This window comes from Phragmites australis, chromosome 5 (assembly GCF_958298935.1).
Source record: "Phragmites australis chromosome 5, lpPhrAust1.1, whole genome shotgun sequence".
Lineage (NCBI taxonomy): Eukaryota > Viridiplantae > Streptophyta > Magnoliopsida > Poales > Poaceae > Phragmites > Phragmites australis.
The window spans coordinates 12,561,604-12,586,436 of NC_084925.1; the positions used below are offsets into that span (position 1 = coordinate 12,561,604).

At 48.1% G+C, this 24,833-nt stretch overlaps 1 protein-coding gene and 1 long non-coding RNA gene across 2 annotated transcripts; both read left to right on the top strand.

Moving 5' to 3' along the window:
- The first annotated feature begins 894 nt into the window (after nt 1-894).
- On the top strand, nt 895-2,697 carry LOC133917463 (uncharacterized). Its single transcript, XR_009909676.1, has 3 exons — nt 895-986; nt 1,093-1,240; nt 2,241-2,697. It is a non-coding gene; the product is annotated as an uncharacterized LOC133917463 (long non-coding RNA).
- A 1,467-nt stretch (nt 2,698-4,164) lies between these two features.
- On the top strand, nt 4,165-5,912 carry LOC133917464 (probable xyloglucan endotransglucosylase/hydrolase protein 12). Its single transcript, XM_062361363.1, has 4 exons — nt 4,165-4,465; nt 4,615-4,715; nt 4,852-5,045; nt 5,168-5,912. Exons 1-4 carry the CDS (start codon nt 4,279-4,281, stop codon nt 5,568-5,570), a joined length of 885 nt encoding a protein of 294 aa, XP_062217347.1. The 5' UTR covers nt 4,165-4,278; the 3' UTR covers nt 5,571-5,912.
- The last annotated feature ends 18,921 nt before the right edge of the window (nt 5,913-24,833 follow it).

A 24,833-nucleotide genomic window follows, 5' to 3' on the forward strand; every position in this document is an offset into this window, starting at 1 on the left:
TTATATGCCAAACAAGACAGAGACAGTGAACAAATGCATCTTTTATTCAGAGCATTGTTGCTTAGGAAGGGGGCATCTTTATTCATGGTGTCACCAGCTTACTTGCCTGCATATTAGTTTGTAACACTCACACTAAGATTCAGGGTGGATTTGGAGTGGTCAATTCTCAAGATGTGAATCGATCTTTGCATCTTATATCATTTCATTGCAGTCCTATATGGTACAATGATATTCTCAAGTAAAAACTTTGCAGCGTTGCTCAATTTTTTGGGGGGTTCACTCTTTCCGGTTGACTTATTTCCTTGTGTATTTCTTGTTAGCGGATAATATGAAGTTTGAATGGTCCAAACTTATTTCTTGCAGACATATTTGTTTGACTTTAGTGGCATCAGCTTTTCATGTGATGGAATATCTTTTTTGATTTCCTAGTTTTAAGTACCAAGACATATAAAACCCCCGCAAAATTTAGGATGTTAGGCAGCTGCTACGGTTAATAAATTAGAAGGTGTGCCCATTCAATGCGGTCTTGTGTGGTTGCTAGGTTATCGTGGTCCTCTGTGAAACCCATCTCGAATGCTTGACTTTAGTCCCCTCTACCATTTTTTCGCACTTGTCATTTGTTTGATAAAATGCACGAGAAAGTACAATATATTCTCAGACCAGCTCAGTGGTTCTCATGTTCTTCAATTACACACCTTTCGTCGTCGTTGATCACAGTCGGTTGCTCTGCAATTAGGAAAATTTGGCAGCTTGGTTTTGTGATTATAGTGATAGCAATATGGAAAATTTGTGTTTGATCAGCATCTGCACTTCGGTAATTTTGTTTACTTTTTCGTTGGTAATACTTAGTTAGCATTGCAGTCCAGTTTTCTCAGTTAAATTTGATTTCTTGTAGGTGAGTTAATGTAGATACTGTGCCAATTGCCAAGCAAATTTGCATCATTTGTACAGTACAATTACATTGGAAGTACCAATGTGGTTAACAGGTTTGCCCCTTCACATCTGCAAAGTAGATTATATTTGCGACCATTATTTTGGTTGGCACGTGAGTCCAGGTTTCTCAATGCTGATTAATTCATTTACTGGTTCCAGGTTTTTGAGCATTGTACAAGCTCCTCTTGAGGCAGGATTTGGCGTCCGTGGGATCAAGCACATTCACCATGAATTCATGGATGTCAAGAACAACTATCTCAGCATTCGCATTGTCATCACAAACAAGTCTGAGATGAACTCACAAATGGTAGGATGTTTTCTTTTTCTATCCATTCTTGATTTGTGAGTCAAGAAATTTTGTACGAACAAGAACTGCATTTTTTTCGAAGGAGTAATGGATTCATCTTGGTCAATCATCTACTATTCATTGACATGACAAATCATAGGATTCAACCAATATGAATTATCATTGCTTATTTGAACCAATGCATCGATTGACTATGTACATATAACAATAAAGGCATAGGGAATTTATTAGGTACAAGAACTACAATGTAGTGAATGTGTTCATGATTCAGTGGTGAGAGCTGATACTAAAATGCTAATTTATCTCCATTTTCAACACAAAACCTTGCAATAATTGCATGTGTTTTGCAATTTGTATGTTGCAACTTGATATTGGCTCTGTTTTTACACATGGGAAAGGGATCATATCAAACTGGCAGATTTTAGCATCTGTTCTTTGGAGGCTATAGATCTTTAGCTTTGAAATGGTGCTATTAATGTTTCGTATGCCTCATCCGAATAGGAAATGGAAACTAATTGACAACTAAACAGGTCTTCTTTTGTGAAAGTATGTTGTATTGATTCAAACTTGTTAAGACGGTGTCATCTAAAGGGCACAATTCCATTGATCTCTACAATGTAATTCAGATTATTTTGTCCACTATTAAGCCTGACACTTAAAGCTCCTTGTACATTCTTTCTTCCATCCCTGAACTGATACTTTTAGATATCTTCTCTTGATTAACGACCAACTGCCGATATTAAAGTAAGCATACATTCTTCAAGTTCACAATGGGGTATCAGATTGCTGCATTATTTTGCTTGAGAGATCATCACATTCTCAAGTCTCATAACGTACCAAATAAACATCTTTGGTCACTACTTGGTCAGCTACTGCATAGTGCATACTATATTGTCCAGTCTTTCAGTTGGCTCTACATTTCGGTTCTTACATCTCTATCTAATGATGTCCCCAGTTGAATACACCACTAAGCTAACTGCTGATTGCCATATTAATACAGGAGATAATATTGGAGAAGCCAAAGCAATCACCTGCATAATCTTGATTCCTTGCTGTCAGGTGGTACACCGGAGGGAGGACAGATCACCGAATTTCTTTAAGAACATCTGTGTGCAACACTTTTTGCTTCTGCAGCCTTGAAGGTCCATAGCTTATGTTCTATCAATGCATGGCGATTTTGACTTCAACAAGTTATGTCTAGAAAACCTGTTGGTTCATTGTAGTCAGGCACCATTTCACACTGATTCTGCACTACTGGCAGGGGTATCAACGCCAGCCTCTTTCCCTTCTTTGGTGTACATGATATGGGGAACTATTTCTTATGGCTCCGATCACACTGGTGCCATGCTGCAGCACCATGGTTACAGGCTTATAATCTAGAATTGCGTTATGCGGTAGAGGTGCACCAGGTTAGAAATTAGGTTATCATTCACAATGACAGCTTGGCTGTTCTCCTTGCTTTCCACGATTTCAAATTGGCTGTTCAATACTGTGTTGGCAGACGATTTCGTGTAGCTCTTTGGGTTATAATGCAATCCTTCAATCATATCAGTAAAGCAGTGGTCATTTCAATGGCGGTATTAGTATACATTTCCATGTATATAAAGCTGACTGCAATGTTTCTTTAATTTAAAAAGTAAGTGGCATACATTGTGGATTATAATTCTTTACCTGTGCCATATGATGTCCAATAATTGTGCTACGGGACATTATCAACACTATATACTTTTCCCCCTTCATGTTTTTTTTAATTTTCTGAGGTTTGATATTCCTTCATGCTGCGCACGCATTGTCACTGCTTCGTGACGCCCACAGCAACGCCGCGGGGTTCTCACTAGTTCATATAATCATAAGCATATTTGCCATTTTGCTGCCCTGTTATGAATTGCAATTACTGTTCAATGTCGTTTGATGACTTATACTCTGTATGTTCCCATTTCAACGGCTACTTAGCTACCTTTTGCTCCTCCTCCTTACGAGCTGGTCAGGTGAAATCAATATGATAGTTAATGAAGTACAAAAAAAAAAAAAATCACTTGAATCACTTAAAATTGACTTTGTGTTTGTTCCTGTGATGCCGTACTAGAAAGGATGATTTATTTCTTGTTTCCTATATATGCGAAGGGGTATTTAGCAAAGTAGAGCTTAGTTGAATGATTATTTGCAAACGGAATCCATTGTTTAGCTGTGACTAATTCACTGTCAACGGGTTTGGCCCACGCGGCTCACCAGATCTTTCAAACTTGGAAACCCTTCTGAATAGTTCATCCCCCGCTATCCTAGAATCGAAGCGAGATTAAATTGGGTGTGAGCACCCATCAAACAGGTAGCCAGCTTTTGCAACTGTTAATGCTCCACAGCTTTCGTGGACGCAGGTGGGGGCAGCATTGGTGCCTCGACGGCATCGAGGGACCTACATTTACGATCGGAATAGAAGATACTTAAGCATGTCGATCATCACTCATCTGCTACATGATGTTGTCTTTTGTGCGCAAAATGATTCTTGCCGGTTGCCAGATGTCAGAGAACAATCATACCGTACCGGTGCAAGGGATGCATGAACGATGCCAAGACGTCCGGCACAAGTATGCCCGGAGTGTCAGGCACGTTGCCAAAGCCAAGTCCTGGCATGTGTCGGTCCTTACAGCTGTACGTGTCCAGGGCACCGGCACCTTTGCCTTTTCTCCTGATCATCATTCCACACGCCTCCGACGGTATGATCTCAACGTGCATGCATGACCACTTTAATTTGAAATATCAATTGGCTAATTTAATTTCAATTTGTGTCCGATCTGCATGGATGCATGAACGACCACAAACAAGAAAAGCGAGCTGGTCCCTCTCATGCATACAGTAATAAGACATCATCACCTGAAGTGTATGTATAGATATGTTTGTCTGTCTCAAGTCACTATATATATGTCCATCTTTGGTTCCTCTCTTCATCAAATGAAAAGTCATACATCGATTTGCTTGGCTAGTTGGGTTCACGAACTCAAGTCTCTTGAGCTACGTAAGCTTCACTTTGAATCGAGTTGATGATGGGAAAGCAACGGAAGGCATTGCAGGGAGCCCTGCTCGCGCTGGTCTTTGCATCCTTGCTTGCTGGCCTCGCGTCCGGCGGCAACTTCTACGAGGAGTGCGACGCGACGTGGGAGCCGCAGAACTGCTGGACCTACGACGATGGCAATAGACTCTCCCTCGCTCTCGTCAGCAACTCCTCAGGTTACAGTTCAACAAGCTAGCTCTCTTCTTGTCATATAGATCTGATTGTTAGCTTAATTCGGTTCAACGAGCGAGATAATATAAATCGCATTAATTGATTCGTAACCTGTGGAATATGATCAATCGTTGAATATAATATATATGTGCAGGCTCGATGATCCGATCCAAGAAACAGTTCGTCTACGGGACCGTTTCGACCATGATCCAGCTTGTCCCCGGCGACTCCGCCGGCACCGTCACAACGTACTACGTGAGTGTGACTGACCGATCACCATCGATCTCTGCGTTCTTGCTTCTGAAATTAATGAATCTAGTGTCGTCCAAGATTCAACAGCAACAACGTTTAACGTCGCTTGATCAATCCCCTTTGCATAATAAACGTGCAGACGTCGTCGCTGGGAGACAACCACGACGAGATCGACTTCGAGTTCCTGGGCAACGAGACCGGCCAGCCCTACACCATCCACACCAACGTCTACGCCGCCGGCGTCGGCAACAAGGAGATGCAGTTCAAGCCCTGGTTCGACCCCACCGCCGACTACCACAACTACACCATCTCCTGGACCCCCTGCATGATCGTGTAAGCAGATGGCGCCATTTCTATCCCTTCGGAGTACTGGTTGGCGCACCTCAACGCAACCTATAGCTAGCTAGCCGCCGCGACGAACAAGCCTGCAGAAATGATCGACCGCATATTTGCAGGTGGTACATCGACGGCACGCCCATCCGGGTGTTCCGCAACTACCAGGCGAGCCACGGCGTGGCGTTCCCGACGAGCCAGCCGATGTACACCTACTCGAGCATCTGGGCGGCGGAGGACTGGGCCACGCAGGGCGGTCGCGTCAAGGCCGACTGGTCCAAGGCGCCGTTCGTCGCCAACTACCATGGCATCGACCTCGACGTCTGCGAGTGCTACGGCGGGGGCTGCGTCGCGAGCTGCGCTGCGGCGTTCGGCGACTGGGGCCGCTACTGCCGCCTAAGCGACGCGGAGGTGGGGCACATGCAGTGGGTGCAGGACAAGTACAGGATCTACGACTACTGCGTCGACTACAAGCAGTGGATCAACGGCCAGATGCCGGTCGAATGCGGCCTGCCGCAGTACTGAAAAGATTAATCGGAGAAACACAATTAATCAAGGGGAAAATGCAAAGATATGCCAGCAAATTAAAGGTATACGTTTTTATCAAGATATATCAAGCTGTGACACTGACGAGTGGGTTCTATCCCCACACGCCACTGACACACTTGGCGGTATTTTGGCGAACCATATCTTTGCCAATGGTGTGAGAGCAAATAAATCTCCCCTGGATTAATTCCGTGTTTAATGTGATGGAGACCGCATCTTATTGATGCACTTTGCCAATGGCCTTGTGGGTTTTTGCTTTTGCTCTTGTATGGCTATATATATATGAATTTTGGGAATAAAGAGTTTTTCATTTGTTCATCACGCCTTGATTCTTTTGATCTAGTTCTTGTAAGGAACAAAAGCTGTAATACACGAGTTAATTTGAAGTACACATATACGGTTGGACCATTGGAGTGATAAACAATGTATTGTGAAAGGTTCATAACACTTTTGTCCAACTAATTATGTACCATCTTGTGATCTTCGTCACTGCTCTTATCAGCTTCCATGTACACACATGTAGTACATTCCACAAGAACAATGCACAAAAAAATAATGCAAGGTTTAAAATCATATTTTATCACGAGAACGGCATGAAAAGGCTATTGCAGTTAAGCCTGCTAATGGGCTCAAACCTAGATTGAACCCACACCAAACCATCCTACTATTGCAAATTCCACCCAACGAACCCAAACCACCCCACCACTCCACCAGTCAAAATCAAACTAAATCAACCCTTCGCAATTTCAGCCTCAACCATACGAAAGCAAATTTTATAAGTAGATCTTTACGAGACGTCGATACATGTCTTCCACTATGTAAACATACACGCACACATGCCGTTGGATCAAAGATGAATGACGTGAAAAGAGATTTTGAGAGAATCTTTCTCAAAAGGGTGTTATAAAATTTACTTACCAATCATACCGGTCCAAAGCCCTCGGTATGGTTTGAAACAAGATCCAAATCATTTCATTTTCGCGGTTTGAAACCATCAGCTCAACCCCAGTTTACATACTAGAGCGCATTCAATGCTTAGTTTACACGTAGGCTTTTTAATCTCAAAAGGAAAAATAGCAAATGCATTTGTATAAATCTAATCCATTTCAATAAATTAACTAGAAGTATAAAACACTAATAAAATGACAAAAATAAGAAAACAACAACAAAAAATAAAGCTAATAAAAAATAGTGGAACACTTAAAAAAGGAAAAGAGGGTGCTAGAAAATCAAAATTACATTGGAAATTCAGAATATTTAAAATAAAGAGAAAAAACAGAAATCTCATAGTCTTATCACGACTGATTATAGAAAAATTGGTTCCATCCATCTTTTTATACAAGAAAGATCAAATTACATGTCATAATATCATAACAAATATTGCATGAACATAGTGAAACAACTCATTAGGAACTCTGCTTTACACTATAGAGAAGTTGGACTCTGTCCAACGGTGGTGCTGCTCTTGCCCCCCATAAATCAATGATGTAGGTATCATAAAAAACTATATGATATCCTGCTCTTCTTCTTGACAACAGACTTGAAAACTTATCAGGTCAACAAATTATGATTCCCTTGGAAGCGCATACACAAACAAGAGCTAAGAACTTAGTGTTGTATTAACTTGGATCACTACTGCAACAAAATTGGGGCATGCATATTTCAGTTCAGTAGAAGAAAATTGGAAGTTTCATTTTGTAGTCCTAATGCATTAAATTAGAAAACGATACACAAATCGCACAAAAGTGATGAAAAGTTTAACGAAATTGGAAGTAAGAGGAAGTAAGAGGACAAGAAATTATTGCACAATTGTTTTTCTAATGATCTCAGAACTTCAATCTGCATATACGTGGTAACATAAAGATATCTGGACTTCCATAGACTACTCTTGCTACTACCTCAAATTACAAGAACTAAACATTTCTTTTGGTAACAGTCAGATCGTGGAACTACACCTCAAATGTTATTCTACCGCTGGCATCAACCCATGGACCAATATAAATTCATGAATTAATTAAGAGACCACAAAAATCAAGAAAAGAAATCTACAAGTCATAGTACAGATAATTATCACAAATTTGGTTGATTCGGCGATACAACAAAGCACACAAACTTACTAGGTTAAACTTCAAAGAGTGTAGGCAGTTTAATTGGACAGTTCACTATACTCTGTTCACTTTAGTTTTGTTAGACAAAAACTTAATAACCATTATACAATCGTATACTTGAGTGTGCTGTGAGTAGCCGGGCCGGGCAATAATCACTTTACATGCAGATTCCATAAGATTCAAAGAATATACAATATATTCAGATACACAACAAAACACAAATTATGATGTGAGATAAGAAAAAAATATCAAAAACAAAATTTAGTCAGAGATCTATCTACAAGCTACCATGATAGTATGAGAGCAGAAAGATATGTTAAGTACCTGAACTGGGTGTGAGAGCTGAAACAAATACCAAGTACCTACAAGCGATAATATGACCGGTTCCTGAGAAATTGAAGCATATATAACAGAGTTAAGCAGCAAGCACAAGCTCCTCGGAACTGAAAAAAGAGCAATCGCTACTAATGGGTTAATATTTCATAAACATATGTTGGACCAAAAAGCAGTAGCTTTCCAAAATCTAATGTTACTGCACAATTACAAGATTGACTGTATAAAGGAAAAACCGCAGCAAAAAGGAGCAGCGGTCTAAAACCACTGTTCTTGTTATATGGTGACAACTAATGGAGAAACCACATCTCTTGCAATTCCACAAAAGATAACCTTTTGTACCAACTTCTGATACTACAGTGCAGATTCATGAATGGGACAAACGACACAAATGCATCTGTACAAACCAAGATCCTTGGATTTTCATGAACGTGATAGAAGCGGCTTGTGGGAAATTGTGCTATACTGTGGGGGAAGGGAGGAAACGGAGTGGAAGCCAGGTTCCGTTGACGCCTATATAGGGAGGATGACACAGCGGCGAGCCCCTGACCGACGCAGACCAGCATCCCCTGGGACAACGGCGATCTAGGGAGGAAGGCGGCGACCAGCCGGAGCGGCGGCGTTCGAGTGGAGAGTTTACTTTCGGAGAGTTGCCGGCTCGGGATCCGTAGCGAGTAGCGACTGCGTGAAACCATCTCTATGAATAGGTGCTAGGTTGGCTCCAATCTTGACATGCTACTGCCCTGGTTTCCAAAGCCATCGACGCGCTGGCCCGGTCTCCGGTCGACCTGAAAGCGGCCGCCACCACCGATGCGCCGCCCCGGTCTTCGACGCCACGGACGCGCCGCCCCGGTCTCTGCTCGACCCGAAAGCGGCTGCTACCACCACCGCGCCGCCACCACCGATGCGCTGCCCCGGTCTCTGACGCCACCGACACGCCGCCCCGGGCTCCGATGCCACCGAGTCACGGACAATGACGTTGAGGTATGAATCTCACATCGCGATCGTGGGGGCGGGGTGGCAGAGGATTGCCAGTTGGGTGGGGATGGAGGCAGGGGTGTCATGGTCGCAGTGGTTAGCGGCAGCAACGGTCAAGAGCAGCAGAGCCGCTAGAGCCGGTTGGGGTGGCGGCGAAGGTTGGGGGTGCCGGAGCCATGGAAGATGAAGTGTGCCGGCAACGGGGTCGGGGTGGCGGTGGAGGTTAAGGTGGCGGCGGATGAGCTCGCCGGCGGGCCACATCGGTGACCTAGGGACAAGGTGCTCCTTGCAGGATTACTAGCACCCTGCCTGATCCTGATAGCTATCCAGGAACGAGCCAATTGATTCTTCAGAGCTTACTGAAAACCTCTGAAACAGATAGACAATTAATTTTTCAGAACAATTGCGTGTTGAAAGGAGAGGAACCTTTTGCTCACCTGGGAGGAGAGAAGGCAGTAGATAGACCAAGAACCGCCATTTTTTACCTTGACTAGCTTGGTTTTCTTTTTTGAGTTTTTTTTTTCCTCTCAATGAAAGGGACCTTTAGAGGATTTTGTGAAGGTTTTGGGAAGGGTTTGTTGAACTTCAAACTTTGTACTCAGATCCATGCTCTTCATTTAGGAATTGCAATGCTAGATTACTGTAGTTCAAGTATTTGGAAACACACTGTCCCGTTTCAAAATGTGAGAATTTTGCTAAATCTCTACAAGAATTGAACTGGTTCTTATAAATTAAATTGCTACAAATATTTGGAAAGACTCAATTTTCACAGCAAACCACACATTCCCTACCTAGATAACCCCCCCTCCCCTCCAGTGAGGCAAGATCCAAAACATAATTTATTAATTCATATTAACTATATACATGTTGGCTGTATTTTCTTTCTCAGGTTTTTGAGGCACCTTTTCTAGACACATGTCACCATTTTATGATTATTGGATTTGAACCAAGGTCGGCACTGTTATTTATTTGGTTGTCAATCTAATAGATAAGAGAACATAAAAGAAAGTTCATTTTACTCTCTGAGTATCATGCTTGACCCCCTTATTTGGCCATTTAACCCCTTCACTTTTAATCGAGAACAGTAGGCTACGATAGCGTAAATAAAAAAATTGTACCATATTCAACTAGGAAACCATGTGAGTAGGGACTATGAATCATTACCACTAGCTAAGCATCCATGCGTTGCAACAAAAATACAAACATTGGACACAGTAACATGAAGCACAAACTCAAAGTATGGATATATGGATGTGTCATAGGAGTGTCGTCGAACGAATACATCAAGAACGATGATGTAGTTTGATTTCAGATGGGTTCCAAAAAAAGAGGAGGAGATTATCCACTAATTTTCCACCTACTTTCTTCATTTATTTTCATGAATAAAAATCGGTCCTATATCCGTAGCTCTAACGAGGCAGGGATGCTAAAAGACAAGGTTAGATGGCAAAAGTGGGTAAATTATTCAAAATTTAGGGGTTTTTATTAGATGTGAGAAGAGTAGGAGAGGTGACTCGAGAACCAACTCATGTTTTATATAGTAGAGAGTGGATGTGCAAAGCAGTAGAAGAAGAGTTGGAGCAGTAGTCTATTCCAACGTCACGTGTGTTGATGTAGAGGAAGTAATCAATCTCATCACGAATCGAACATCTCCTCCTCACGTCCTTGTCGTCGATCAGCACCGCAACACTATAGCAGTGACTCCACTGTATCCACACGTCCATGGGTGGAACATCGTGCAATGGTGTGCTAGCTCCACGCTCTCGGCTAGGGTTTGATGGGGAGGTTGAAGTGTTTAGGCCCCTAATTCATGATTTGGTAATTAATGAAAATATATCTTTTGTGGACTAACATATTTGAATAACATATTTGAATGAATTATGAAAAGGTTAGCCATAAAGATGTTGCGGAGCTAGAAGATTCATGAGTGGAAAATATGAAAATGACTAGCTCCAGGCAAAGGTATAATTGTAGGGCATTTTCTTTTGTCGGTCAAAAGAGATTAGAGAAGAGAAATTGACTAGATTGATAGGATAAGTGCCGTTTACTTGAGATATCTGTAGTGCTATAATTGCTCAAACTTGCATTTTATATAGAATGGGAAATTTAGTTTGAGAGAAACAAGGAAAGGCTATCTTTTGGATGTTTCTGAGCTGTGGCGGCCTGACCACCGGAGAGGTCGGTTTGACTGCTGTATAAACTTGGTCGATGCATAGTAGTCTTCAGTCCCAATTTGACCGCCAAACAAATAGAGGGGTTCAAACCCTCTGGTCTGGCTAGCGGTCTGACCACCCTGGGAGTAGAGAGTTTTGGCACTCTGTTCCTTGATCGTGGTCTGACCATGAGGGGTCATGGTCTGACCGTCCTGGGAACAGAGAGTTTTGGTACTCTGTTCCCTGCTTGCGGTCTGACTATGAGGGGTCGCGGTCTGACCGCCAGACGTGTGTCAGAGTCATCATCACACCTTTTATAGCCATTATATTTGCAGCGGTCCGACCGCTATTTTAGCTACAGTCGCCCAATGCGCAGAGGTGTCAAATCAACAATAAGAGCTTGGCTAGTTCAAGGAAGCTCTCTAGTACTTCACTATAACTCATTGGAGCTCTTACCTTCCTTCTCTTCCTCTCTTGGCTTAGTGATTACATTTCTGAGAGTGTGAGAGTATCTAGTGTCTAACTTTAAAGAGTTTAAGCATTGGGGCACTAGTGATCCTTCGAGCAAACGTCATTGACTTGTTATTCTTAGAGGTTACCGCCCCCTAGAGCTTAGGACTTCTTTTTATAGCGGATTTAACCATCCAGGAGTAGGTTTATGGCTAGTGACGCTCATATTAATGTGGGGAAGCCTTTGTTCTTTGAGGGGTCAAACTACGCCTATTGGAAGGCTAGAATGACCGTCTATTTTAAGACTATGGGCCATAAATTATGGGATATAGTGGATAAGGATTATGTAATTCTTGATGCCACTAATCTTACCGTTGAAGATAGGGGATAATCCTCTTGCAAATGCTCAAGTTATGAATATTCTTAATGGTGCTTTAGATCTTAATGAGTTTAATCGCATTTGTAAATTTGAGACCGCTCATAAGATTTTGAGAAAGGCTCAAAGAAATTTATGGAGGCACAACCATGGTTAAGGATGCAAATACAAAGGTAAACTTGAGAAATTTACTATGTTGCCAAACGAAAGCATTGAAGAATCCTAGAGGGCCGTGGTTGGGCTGGTTGGTTGATATATCGGCCATGGTACAGTCATAGCACGCATCATTTCATCAGCTCGCAAGCATCCTGGAAGGTCGTGGGCTGAAAGAATCCTTACCAAAACTCTTTTCTAACCAGAGAGCGGTATGAAGTGCGGCCACCACTGATGCCTCCGAGAATGTTGGGAAACGCTATACTCGCCCCTTCCAGAGTGACGTATTTCAGTAAAAAGTCATTGCTCCTTTGGTGGTAAAGGCGTCCCTCTACCAAAGAGTATTTTTGTGATCTTTCCGCATGACCTTTTCTGCTGATATGTCATCGTTAGGGGTTGCTTAATTCTGAAAGTAGTCCAATATTTGATCCATCCAGGCCATACCCGAATCAAACAGGGCGACCACATGATGGCCGCCCAAGGTCGATGACACCGAAGGAGGCGTTGCATCCAAAGGTGTTGCCTCTGGTGCTCTGTTTCCAAATAGAGCATCCCTTCCACGTTGGTTCGAGACTGCAGTGAGTGGTCGTGTGAATCTTTATTTCAAAGACTTCGACCAGGATAGGTGCGCAAGGAGAGGCCAGACATGCCAGCTCACCCACCTAAGAAGTTATCCTTGTGAGGGATAGTGCTAGACTTCAAAGCTGATGAAGCGTCACTATAGCTTTCTTACTTCGGAGCATCGTTGTTGGCTGGCCTAAGTACTGGCTCCTTTATTTAGCATTGGACCCTCTATAGCAGTCATATCCATTTTATTAAGTTTTTTAGTTATCCCTTTGGGATATCGTTTTGTTTTAGCTGATCTTAGTATTGGTGTTTTTTTTATGGATTGCAATTTCAAGTGTTGCTCCTATTGGTCTTCTTATGGCAGGATATAGCTCAAATAATAAATATTCTTTTTAGGCGGTCTACGAGCGGCTGCTCAATCGTTAAGGCTATGCCATCCTAAGGTGCTACTAAATGGAAGGATCTTATCAACGTCCATGAATGCGAAATCATAGATCGAACTGCCGAATTGGCAAAATTTGGTGCTATCATAGTATCCGCTAAGTTCACAGGCTGGAGATAAGAGGACTCGAACCGCTGACATCCGCCACAGGGTAAACCACCGCCTCTCAGGTCTCCCCGACGGGTTGTACCATAGAGGCCAACGATAGGCAATAACTCCCCCCCGAACACAGCTTACAACTTTCATCGTACTGTGCTCTCCAAAGAGCAACTCTTATCAAAATCTCAAAACAAAAGGTGCTGAGTTGGAATCCCTATATGTACTTGGGTTACGCCTAGTAGCGAGTCCATCATCGCTAGTTGGTGTATTATCCCTTGTACAGGCGTTGCTCATATTCCAGTTGACAGGCCCTTATACTTTGCAATATCGTCTAATAATTGGAAAAAACATAACTGAACTATGTACATGAGGAGATTGCTAGTTGGTGGGGTCAAGCCTGTTCCAGTCCCCGCTCCCCTTATCATGAATGACCTATCGGCGTTTATGGTCATGTGCTCGTCCATCCCCGATTTCGGACGCCCTTCTTGCTACACGACCCGTACCATGTTCGCAACCTATAGTCTTCTGATGTTCTAAACAAGCTATTTCTTTTCCTGCTATCTGCAGAAAAATGACTGTTCTTTCTTTTAGAAAAATTGAAGAGAGGAAGACCCTTTTTTTCGTCCTCCGGATGAACCTGCTCAAAGAGGGCTCATATCTGGTTAGCTTCAAGGTACTATTTTACCTGATTAGGGATCTTACCTTGCCGACGGCTCTAGGTCATTCGGTAAAAAGAGGGGAATGCATGGAACGGTTGGCGAACCATCCAGGCACGGAGCGGGATTTTCCGGACGGCCCTGTAGTTGTCGGGGTGGTTTTCCCCCAAAGCATACGACCTGGAGTCTATCGTCAGGACCCAGCAACGTGAAGGTCTCTGGAGCACCCGGGCTCGTCTGGATTTTGCTACATGGTGAACACCCATGACAACCCGATTCCTTGGAGCCAGGCTTATCGGTTGCGGTGGATCCAACTATGGGTAGCCCAAACACACTATAGAAATCTACCAAGATGCTAAAAACGCGCCCCCTATCTGGTGCGCTAAATGTCGAGGGTTGCCCCTGACAATGATATCGGGGTATACCTGACGACGGGCGCGTGATCCACGATCTGGGGCCGTATGTCCTAGCTGCATACATGTGATGAACTCAACAACACCAGAGGTTATCGAGGTTTGGGCCTCCTTAGGGATAATAGCCCTACATCTTGTGTATTTTTTTTATATGGGTCTGAATGAACTGGATACACTTATTTTCTTCTCTGTGTCTCCCTCCCTTTATATATCCGAGGGAGAGAGGATTTATATAGGGACCCAAACTAGACCCAGACCTAGCTAATCCTTCTAACCTATGCCCATCATTATGACGAGTGATCGCATTCCACTTGCCCTGTCGGTATGCAGGGTCTGTGCCATCGCTCCCACACCCGTGTCATCCTTATCTCCTAGTCTGCAAGGTCCCGTCCCCACGTGTTATCTGTCCTCCTGCAAAACCTACTGCCACGCCTTGTCAGGCCATCCCGTAGTGTTTAATGCTACGGGATAGGACACAGCAAGCCTGTGCTAGCCACGCCTAGATCTGCCCGGAAGGATGATCTGGGTAAGAGAAAACACTTGAGTGGAAAAGTATGTAATGAAATTAGACTAATTAGGCACATATCTGCCTCGCGACTAGAGAAAACTGGTCACGGGGTTTCCCTCTGAGACCTGGGGACTAGTCAGAGAAACTAGTCATGTGGTCACTAGCTGGATGCATCAGAGGACCATGCTCGTGCCCAGTTATAATGTGTAGAAAATGTCTGATACACCGTGGAACATGTACCACACCCTTGATGCATTATTTACAAGCTAACAATCTCACCTCTTCTTCGATGGATCATTGTGCGTTCTAACACAATCAACTTCTTCACCATTAGCATGAACACGAGATGAATTGACACTGGAAATAGGTTGAACTTCAGGTGCACCAAGATTTGTCGTTCTGACATTCAAATGTACACTTGCATCTGGCCTGCAAAAGTTACCTAACCCCCTCATTCACCGATTATATTCATTGAAATGTAATCAAGAGGTTTTATTGCCTTCCAATTTCCAATGAGCATGTACCTTCCTCCATTTAGATGATTTGTTTCTTCATTTACAGTTTCTTAGAACCCAAGTTATATATCTCAGTCTCTTTAACGATAGCAACATGTGGAATACTGCACAAATTGCAAAATCACACTCGTTACATTGTATATTCTTCACTCCAATGATTTACTGGAGACAAACGCCTAAAATGGTATTGCAAATAGATTAGTACCTTTCCTTCTTGGATTGACGATAACACTTATCTCCATGTTGTACCACAGACCCTGGCTCATCTATCCCCACATTAGTTCCCCCTTGGACCACAAGAACTATTGCATGACCATTGTTCTCTGTCAGCATCTTGTGATCAACGGCACTAATACCAAAATAGTGACATGCATCATGTGATCAACGATAGTAGAAATTAAAGCAGTTACCTATCTTTGTCAGACAAATTGCAATGTATGGAGCGTGACAGAACTCTTGGATCATACTGCAATGAACTGCACAACAAGGAAAGAGCAATTACATATCTAAAGCATTTACATAGCATTTAAACGAACACAAAGAATTGCAATGAACAGCAGAAACAATACGTACCCGACCGAGGAGTCAGAGCACGAACCGCGGCATCTACCAAATTGTCCTTCTATGCAATCTATCGCTACAGTTTCCACAAAGATCTTGGAATAATCGAACCAAAGCATTACAACCAGGGCCTAGAACCTGTAGCACATAAATGCGTCCGCACATGAACAAAATACCCAAAAAATGCACCTGCAAGCATCTCTCTGAATGTGCGGTGGCATTGCGCCCTGAGGAAGATTGAGACCAAGGTACAAAGCATGACAGCTTCACATCCGCATCGGTGCGATCCTCTGCAAGTCCTAATTTGGGACCGAATGTTCTCCACCAACCATAGAAAAGTTCATTGTGATCCATCGTGACCATGAGTCGCTAAGATGACCACCAGACGCAGCTGGACGAAGAACATGAATAGATTGTACCAGGGATGGATGGATGGAACAACGGTCTAGATAAAGTGGGGACAGCAAGGTTTGTTGCCTCTCGTCGCTGGCGAGGTGGCAACACGGTCCGACTATCATGAAGGAGCTGAGCGAGTGTTTTGCACTCGAATTTTGAATGGAAAGTCTCGTCCTTTCGAGGTCCCAAAACAGGACCGCCCTACCTCAAAATGACAAATTCTATTAAACCATATAGAATATGTTGCAACTCACTACGTGAAAAATGGACAAGAGTGACGGGTCATAACCGTCATGGGTGATGGGTCCGCACCCGTCACTCCGAACACGTTACTGATAACATGTAATAAGTGATAGGTTAAAACTTCACCCATCACTTATGACTTGTTTGTGACCCGTTACTTATGACTGATATACGGTTTTCGCGCTTTTTGGACGCGAAAAAAAGTTAAAAAAATATTTTTCACCCAAGCCAATCCAACTTAGGCCTATCACCACTTACCACATGTCTCTACCTATTTTTCAGGTTATTTTTAGAATGTGCATTCCATAGGAATCGAACTCACGACGGCCTCTCACGCGCGTAGCTACCTAACCACCTCAACCTCTTGTGCGTCCTGAAGGGACTCGGATAAAATATCCTTTTAACTATTTTGCCGGGGGTCATAAGTGACAGGTCACAGTTATGACCCGTCACCAATGTTAATTTTACAATAGATATAAAAACTAGTTGACTCAGAGTGTCTTCGGTTAAATGGCCATAACTTTTGCATACAGACTCCAATTTCGACATTTATTTGACTCTACGGACATCTACAAAAAAAGTTACATCCGTTTCTCCCCCACTTTGTCTGGTTTGGTGGATTTTTCGAGGCCTAAAACAGCTTGGAAGATTGAGTTCTCGCCTCCGAAAGTTTCTGCACCGTTTTCGAAACGAGCGTTTGTGTCCATAGCCGTTACCCCTTACATCAAACTTGAGTAGAAATGTACAATAGTTCATATTCTAGTGTTTCTGAAGTGAGAAAAAATAAGAGAAAAATAAAATAAATTTTTTTTTTCAATGTTTGGATCATTTTATGTATTTCTAAATAACCACTACTGCACAGCACTACTACACAGGTGGGTGGAAACACCTTTTCACAGGCGTTTAGCGCACCCGCTTGCGACCGAAGGTCCGTGGAAATGAACAGCGCAAAACAGGCCGCCTGTGGATATCCATTTCCACAGGCGGCCCACTTTATGTGCCGCCTATAGATATAAAGATTTTCACATGCGGTTCTCTTACGGAACCGCCTGTGGTATGTATTTCTTTCAAAAAAAGTAATGAGCATATAGATTTCATACAGATTTCACACATATTTCAATAGCATCACAGATTTAACACAAGTGCAATAATATTCACAACATCACAAGTCTTTCCTCTGCCACTCACAAAGCCTCGGATGGCTAGCTAATTCACCTCCGGGATCAAAGAATATGTCACTCTTGTGGATGACTTCGTGCATAGAGCACAGAGCCTTTTTCTCCTCAGGTGTCAGAGAGTAGCTAGCTGGGGGAAGATAATGTTTCCCATTTGGTCTGTCTTCAGGGTGTAGCTCTGGCCTAATTTCAAAATGCACCAAGTCCTTACGTGACTTGATTCCATCTTTTGTCTTGCCCTGTATGTCCAGTAAGAGGCCAAGGATGCTATCACACACATTCTTCTCAACATGCATGACATCGATGCTGTGACAGGCGTCCAAGTCCTTCCAGTAGGGCAAATACTTAAAGAAAATCAGCATCTTCTTCCACAGTGTGCTGGTCGGCGTCTCACTTTTCTTCCTCTTTTTGCCCTTCGGCGGCTTTCCGAAAACAACCTTGATGCTACTGACCATTTGAAACACTAGTGCCCCGCTGCGAGGTTTCGGGCCAGTATCTTCCTCAACCGTGTTGTCAAAATATTTCTTCATCTTGCGGTATCTGTGAGTTCTGAGTAAGAACCGTCGGTGTCACGTCTACACTACCTTTTGTGAGTACGGAAGGTACACAGACGCGGTTTCGTCCAAGCACACTGCACATCCTTGCTTCCCTTTAACCTGACCCGATAGGGAAAAAAGGGTGGGATAATCATTGATGGTAACAAAAATCATGGCTTTCAGCGTGAAGTACTGTCGTTGGAACTCATCCCACACCCGGACCCCCTCGTTCCACAGTTTTGTCATATCTTCCATCAATGGTTCCAGAAATATCTCTATATCGTTGCTAGGTTGTTTCGGTCCTTGGATAAAAATGGATAGTATAAGGTACTTCCACTTCATGCATAGCCATGGAGGAAGGTTGTAGATGGCCAGGACCACTGGCCAAGTGCTATGTGAGGTGCTCATGTCACTTAAAGGATTCATTCCGTTGGTACGCAATACGAACCTTACATTCCTTGGTTCTTCAGCGAACTCTGGATACATGGCATCGAACTTTCTCCATTGCCTAACATCAGCGGGGTGTCGAAGCTTAGTTCCATCCTTCTTGCGCTTATCGAAATGCCAACGCATCAGTTCAGAGTCCCTAGGGTTCGAGTACAAACGCTGCAAGCGGGAGATCACTGGTAGGTACCGCATCACCATCGCAGGACTTCTTCTCTTCTTCTCCGCGTTGGAAGAAGTGTCTAGATCGTCACGACCAGCATTACTCGTCTTCTTCTCCGCGTTTATCGGTGTATCAGGAACCGGGGATCCCTGAGTCCCGAGGCCAGGCCAGCCGTCCGCCACGTGTCACCATCTTGCGAGGTCCCTCCTGCGGGATGAGGAAAATCTAAGTTCCGGGAGAAGGTGCTCGGGGCCACATCCTCTGGTCCCCGAGCACCCCATTTCCCCGATGACCCGCAGAGTCCAAGTGCCGGGAAGAAGGTGCTCGGGGAGGTGCCCGGTCGCCCCCGAGCACCCTAGTCCCCCGATGATCAGAAGAGCTAAGTTCCGGGAGAGAGCGCTCGGGGGGCTGCGTGTGGCAGCCCCCGAGAGCTCGGTTCCCCGAGGGTCAGTGCAAAAGTGCTCAGAAGAGAGTGCCCGGGGTTGCACGTGGCAGCCCCCGAGCACTTGGTTCCCCGAAGGTTCGAGCAAAAGCGCTCGGGAGAGAGTGCCCGGGGTTGCACGTGGCAGCCCCCGAGCACTTGGTTCCCCGAAGGGTCAGCGCAAGAGTGCTCGGGAGAGAGCGCTCGGGGTGGCACGTGGCAGCCCCCGAGCACTCGGTTCCCCGAAGGTTCGTGCGAGAGTGCCCGTGAGAGAGTGCTCGGGGAGGTGAATAGTACCCCCGAGCACTCGGTGCCCCGACGACCTAGAAGGGCCCCCGAGGGGCCCGCCGACGAGGTGTTAACCAGTCAGAGGTCCGAGGCCGCATTTAATGGGTGTGCGCGGCCTGACATCCTGACATCCCCAACTGCTCCCGCCGCAGTGTCAGTCCCTGCCATGCTTTGGCAGAGGGGCGTGGGGCCATTAATTGCACGGGTCCCATCCCGTATCATCCGGTGTATCTCGGGATAACGTTGCCAGGATCAAGGCATTCCGCCTGCCACCCTGCCGTGGCAGAGGAACAAGACAGGGTGGGCGCGTCGGGTGCCTCTGTGGCTGCTCGGTGGGCCCTCTCAACGGCGCCCGGCGCCAAGGCGTCCACAGTGACGGGTGGTCAGACGCGCGCCGTGTTTTTCCACCGCCCCTGTCACTTCACCCAGAGGAAATGATGACGCCTTTCTCAGTCGTGGCGTCTTGGAACTTGTGCCCCTTCTTTCCCGTTCGGGGTATGTCGTGGCCGACGAGTGCATAAAAGGATGGGCGTACAGAAAGAAGAGAAGATTGGACCGAGACACCGGATTGACTCGAAGCATCGGAGGAGAGAACAAGCCCAAGCAATCGACCGTGCCACACTTAGACGAAGAACACTACAAGCAAGCCTGAGCAGAGCTAGAACAAGGAGCCTCAAGCTCTTAGTTAGACAATATATTCTTGTAACCAGACATATCCCTGGAGGGATCCCCCCCAGGGAAAGTTATTGCATTCATACAGGAGTAGGGTATTACGCCCCCGTGCGGCCCGAACCTGTCTAAACTCCGGTGCATTTAATTCCCTTTGCACTAGGTGATCATCCCCCACCACCGGTCATTGCATTTATTTCCACTTCCATTTATTTCTCCGACGAACTTATTCAGGATCATCCCCCCAGCCGAATCTCTAAAAAGGGGTCTCTCGGGATCCCTGCGACAGGAGTTCATCCTCCGACAGCTGGCACCGGGCCCATTGGCAGGCGATGGCACGGAGACTGCGGATGGGCCCTTCGTCGCGGACGAGGCCGAGGCTGGCGTGGACGCCACAGGGCTTTCAAGAGGTGGCCTTTTAGACCCGAGCCTCGGGTACGGCCCAGCGGGGAGACAAGCGGACGCGTAGTCACACAACTCCCGAAGGGCATGACAATGGTACGGGCGGCACGCGCGGCTGCCGCGCAGATCGAGGAAAATACGCCTGGCAGCCGCTGACGCCGCACGATCGGTGGGAGATTCGCCTGGCAGTTGCGTCGATCGAGGAGGCCGTCCCGCCGAGCGAACCGTTGGCCGGCAACGTTTGAACTCTGAAATATAAAAGGGGGAGGAGATCGATCCGCCCCCCTCTTTACGTCTTCTTGCAATCTTGCTCCTGAAACCTTTGTGCTCCGGAGCCCTTAGAAACCTTTCAGGCGATCGGAGCGCTTTTCCTCCTTTCTTTCCACCACCAGACAACCTCCACTCCCGTCGAGATGCCGAGAGCCGGAGGAGGCCGTCGTGACAGGACTCCGGACAGCGTGCTGCCGGAGTCTCGTCTGAAGAATGAAGAGGCGGCGGCCAAAATTAGGAAGCTGCTGGTCCCCGAGGGGCAGGAGGGAGCCGTGGTGGTGACATCGGCGAACTTCCCGCCGGCGACGACCGTTCCCGGGCGAATCATTCTGTTCACTTCTTTTGTGGCGGTGGGGTTGGTGCCGCCGTTTTCAACTTTCTTCCTTCAAGTTCTCGACACCTACGGCATCCAACTGGTGCACTTGAGCCCCAACTCCGTCGTGGTGCTGGCGGTCTTCGCGCACCTCTGCGAGATGTTCGTGGGTGTGGTGCCTTCGGCGACGCTTCTCCGGCACTTCTTCGTCTTGCGGCCGGCCGGGAAGGAGAGGGGGTACTCCACGGCGGACGTCGCGGGGTGCTGCAACCTTCGGCTACGAGATGGCTTTGGGGAGCAGTACATCCCCCAGGTGTTGCGCAGCAAGTGAGAGGAATGGCGACGGGACTGGTTCTTCGTCGACGTCGACCCCCATGATCGTCTCGCTCTACCGGAAGCGGCGGCGGAGCCCCGGAGGTCGATGTGTGAGGTGCCACCGCCGGAGGACGCGAGGATGGAGCCGGTGTTCGAGAGCATCAGACTCCTGCACGACTCCGGGCTGACCTCGGTCATGGTGGTGGCGGACTTCTTACGCCGTCGCCTGGCGCCCCTGCGGGAGCGGGCCCGGCCGTGCTGGCTCTACACCGGGCCTGAGGATATCACTCGGACCCAAATCGGCACAAGATGGGACCTGGGCCCAGCGGAGCTGAGAGGCATGACCCGAGTGGTGACCGGAGTGGAAGACATGAGCCGGGTGGAGCTCCCGTGGCCGGAGATGGTGCTCTGAGCCAACCCCGAGCGCGTGGCGATCATGGCGCAGCTGCCGGAGTTTGATGCCCAGGGGCTTGTGGACCGGCCGAGGAGCCGGAGCCCCGAGGCCCCCGAGCTCCCTGGGTTGGAGGAGTTGGCCAGCGAGGAGACCACGAATAGCCCGGCGCGGGCTGGTGGCGGGGCCGCTGCGGGCAGCAGCCGCCGCGCCAGAGAAGAGGGCACCACCGACAGCGTAGTGGCGGCGGCGCCGGGGGATCAGGGGAAGCGCCCCCGAGTCTACATCCCAGTGCCGGATTCCCCACCGTCGCCATCGGCAGCGGCGGCGTTCCCAGTCCTGGAACCGTGTCTTGTGAGGATGGGGCCTAACCCGGCGCCTGGGAACCGCGCGGTGGCCCCGCCGAGCCCCCGACGGAAGAGGAGATGGGAGGATTCCGGGCCGACACCGCCGGACCCGGACTTCTGGCTCCCGGAGGCCAAATGGCAGTACCTGGGGACGACGACCGAGTAAGTTTCATTCTTCGCTCTTTCTTGGGCGCTCTTTGCCCGAACTAGGCTTTGATTTGAACCTTCGTCTACCTCCCGCAGGCCACCCACGGGCGCCGCTGTGATCGAAGGAGCGCCGGCGCCAGAGCCAAGCCCGTCGGTCGTGCCGAGGCAGGCGGACGCAGCGATGGCGGGGGCGCCAGTGGACGCGGCGGCCGAGGGGAGGATGGCGGAAGCGGTGGCCGAGGGGAGGACGGAGCCGTCGCCCGAACCTACGGCGCCGGTGGAACCTGCCCTGGGCATGCAGAGCCCGGAGCGGATGATCGTGTGGCAACCCTTGGGGACTTCGAACCCCCCGGAGGTGAATCGCGGGGAGACCGGCGCTCCACCGGCACCCGGCCGGCCTACCGACCCCTTCCTGGCCGGCTGGGCGCAACGGTGGACGCGAAGAAGGGGCAGCTCGAAGCAGAGCGCGCCCAGCTGATCTTGGAGAGGGCGCAGCTTGCGAGCGCCCAGGATAAGTCTCGCACAGCGGCTGCGCGGGAGCAGAAACTCCTGGAAGATACCCGCGTGGAGGTCGCACTGGAACGGGAGATTTTGAAGGCCGCCCACGCCGAAGCCGCGTGGGAGCGAGAAGACGCCGCCCGCCTGGTTGAGGCGTCGCGGCAGCAGGCTGCCGAGGCCCTTGCCAGGGCGGGGCAGGCGCAGGAGAGGGAGGAAGTGGTTGCGGTCCGCGAGAAGGCGGCAGAGGAGCTCCGGGCTGAACTGACCCGCCGAGAGGGCGAGGCCGATCAGACGCGCGCCGGCCTCCAACGTTGGGAAAAAGACCTCCGGAAGATTGAAGAAGATATCCACCGGTGGGAGGAGGACCTCTCCCTCTGGGAGGTCGATAATGAGATCACGGCGGCGGATCTGGGCGCCCGGGAGGACTCGCTGGCCCACCAGGAGGACGTGCTGACCCGCCGGGATGGGGAGCTGACCCGTCGAGAAGGGGAGGCTACCGCGGCGGCAGCGGCCGTTGCCACTAGGGAGGAGGAGAATGCAAAACACGAGGCGGAGCTAACCACCCGTGAGCGCGCCTTGTCCGAACTGGTGGTGCAGACAAAGCAAGCCGTCGGCTCCGCAGCCGACGGCGGTTCTTCTGGCCCGGCCGGAGGCCAGGGACTCGAGGCGCAGCTGCGGGCCGCGAAGGAGAAGCTCGAGACTGCCTTTGTCTCGCGGGTCAACCTACAGCAAATGTTGGAGGACATACTCCGGCGGATGCGGCAGGCCATGGAGAGGGCCGGCCTTGGGCGACTCGTCGCGGACGAGAAGAGTGATAGCCCCGCACGACAAGTCCTAGGGCTTCAACAAGTCTGCGAGCGCCTCGAGGCGCTGCCCTGGGCCGTCCAGGAACTCACCGCCCGGGAAGGAAGCGGCTTGGCCCACGCGGTGGCCGAGCACGTCCTGGCCTGCTACCGGAGCAGAGACCCGAACTTCCTTGCTCGGGAGATGGATCGATCCAGCATGGAACACGCCATGACCGGTGAATACTTTTTCACCTCGCGACCACTCAGTTAGTAGACCGGAGACACGCACGGGCGGAAATGTGACCAAGAGTCCCCATGGTTCGGTGGTGCCCGGGCTTAAGACGGACCGAACCGGACACTGACAGCCCGCCCCTGAGGCCTAGGCTCCGGACTACTCGAGTGGCTCGAGTGATAGGATTACCCAGGGCACCCAGGGACTCGGTAGTGCTCGGGGTCCTTAAAAGCAAACCGAACACCACGACCACCACGAAGGGCTTCGGTCGGACATTACCGTACGTGCGGTACACCTTTCTACGAACTGTTCTGTCGTTCCAGGAAAAAGTAGACACACGGTAGGGTTTTGTGCGCGAGGAGATCATCTCACCGGGCAGATTAGAATACGAGGGCCCCCGAGGATGACTCGGGAACAGAGTACTATTGAACGTAAATTTGTCTGAATTTAACCACTCACTGGACAGATGTCGGCCTTCCAGCCAACCGATCCAGGAGGGGCGTGTGCTTCCGAGCTCGGGGTGCCCGGGGACTTGGTTCCTTCAGCCGGAGCGCCCGAGCGTCCAGGGGCACGCGAGTATCCCGGGGTCGGGTGATCTCGACCACTCATGCCTAAGCGGTAGGACCACCCGAGGACCCTTGGGGCCGACCAGCGGCCTGGGCATCGAGGCCCTAGTGGTCGAGCTGCTCTTGATTGTCGACCTGTTACTTAAGAGAGAATAGGAAATTTCTTTGCTTGGTGCGCTCTGTCAGTGCGGTACTTGTTTCGACCCGAGACCTCTCGAATACCCAGACCGACGGACAAGAGCAGACAGAGGTATAACCCAGAGGTCCTATGGTGCCCGGGTATGACAAACCAGACCGAGCACCGACAGCCCGCCCCTGGGGCCTGGGCT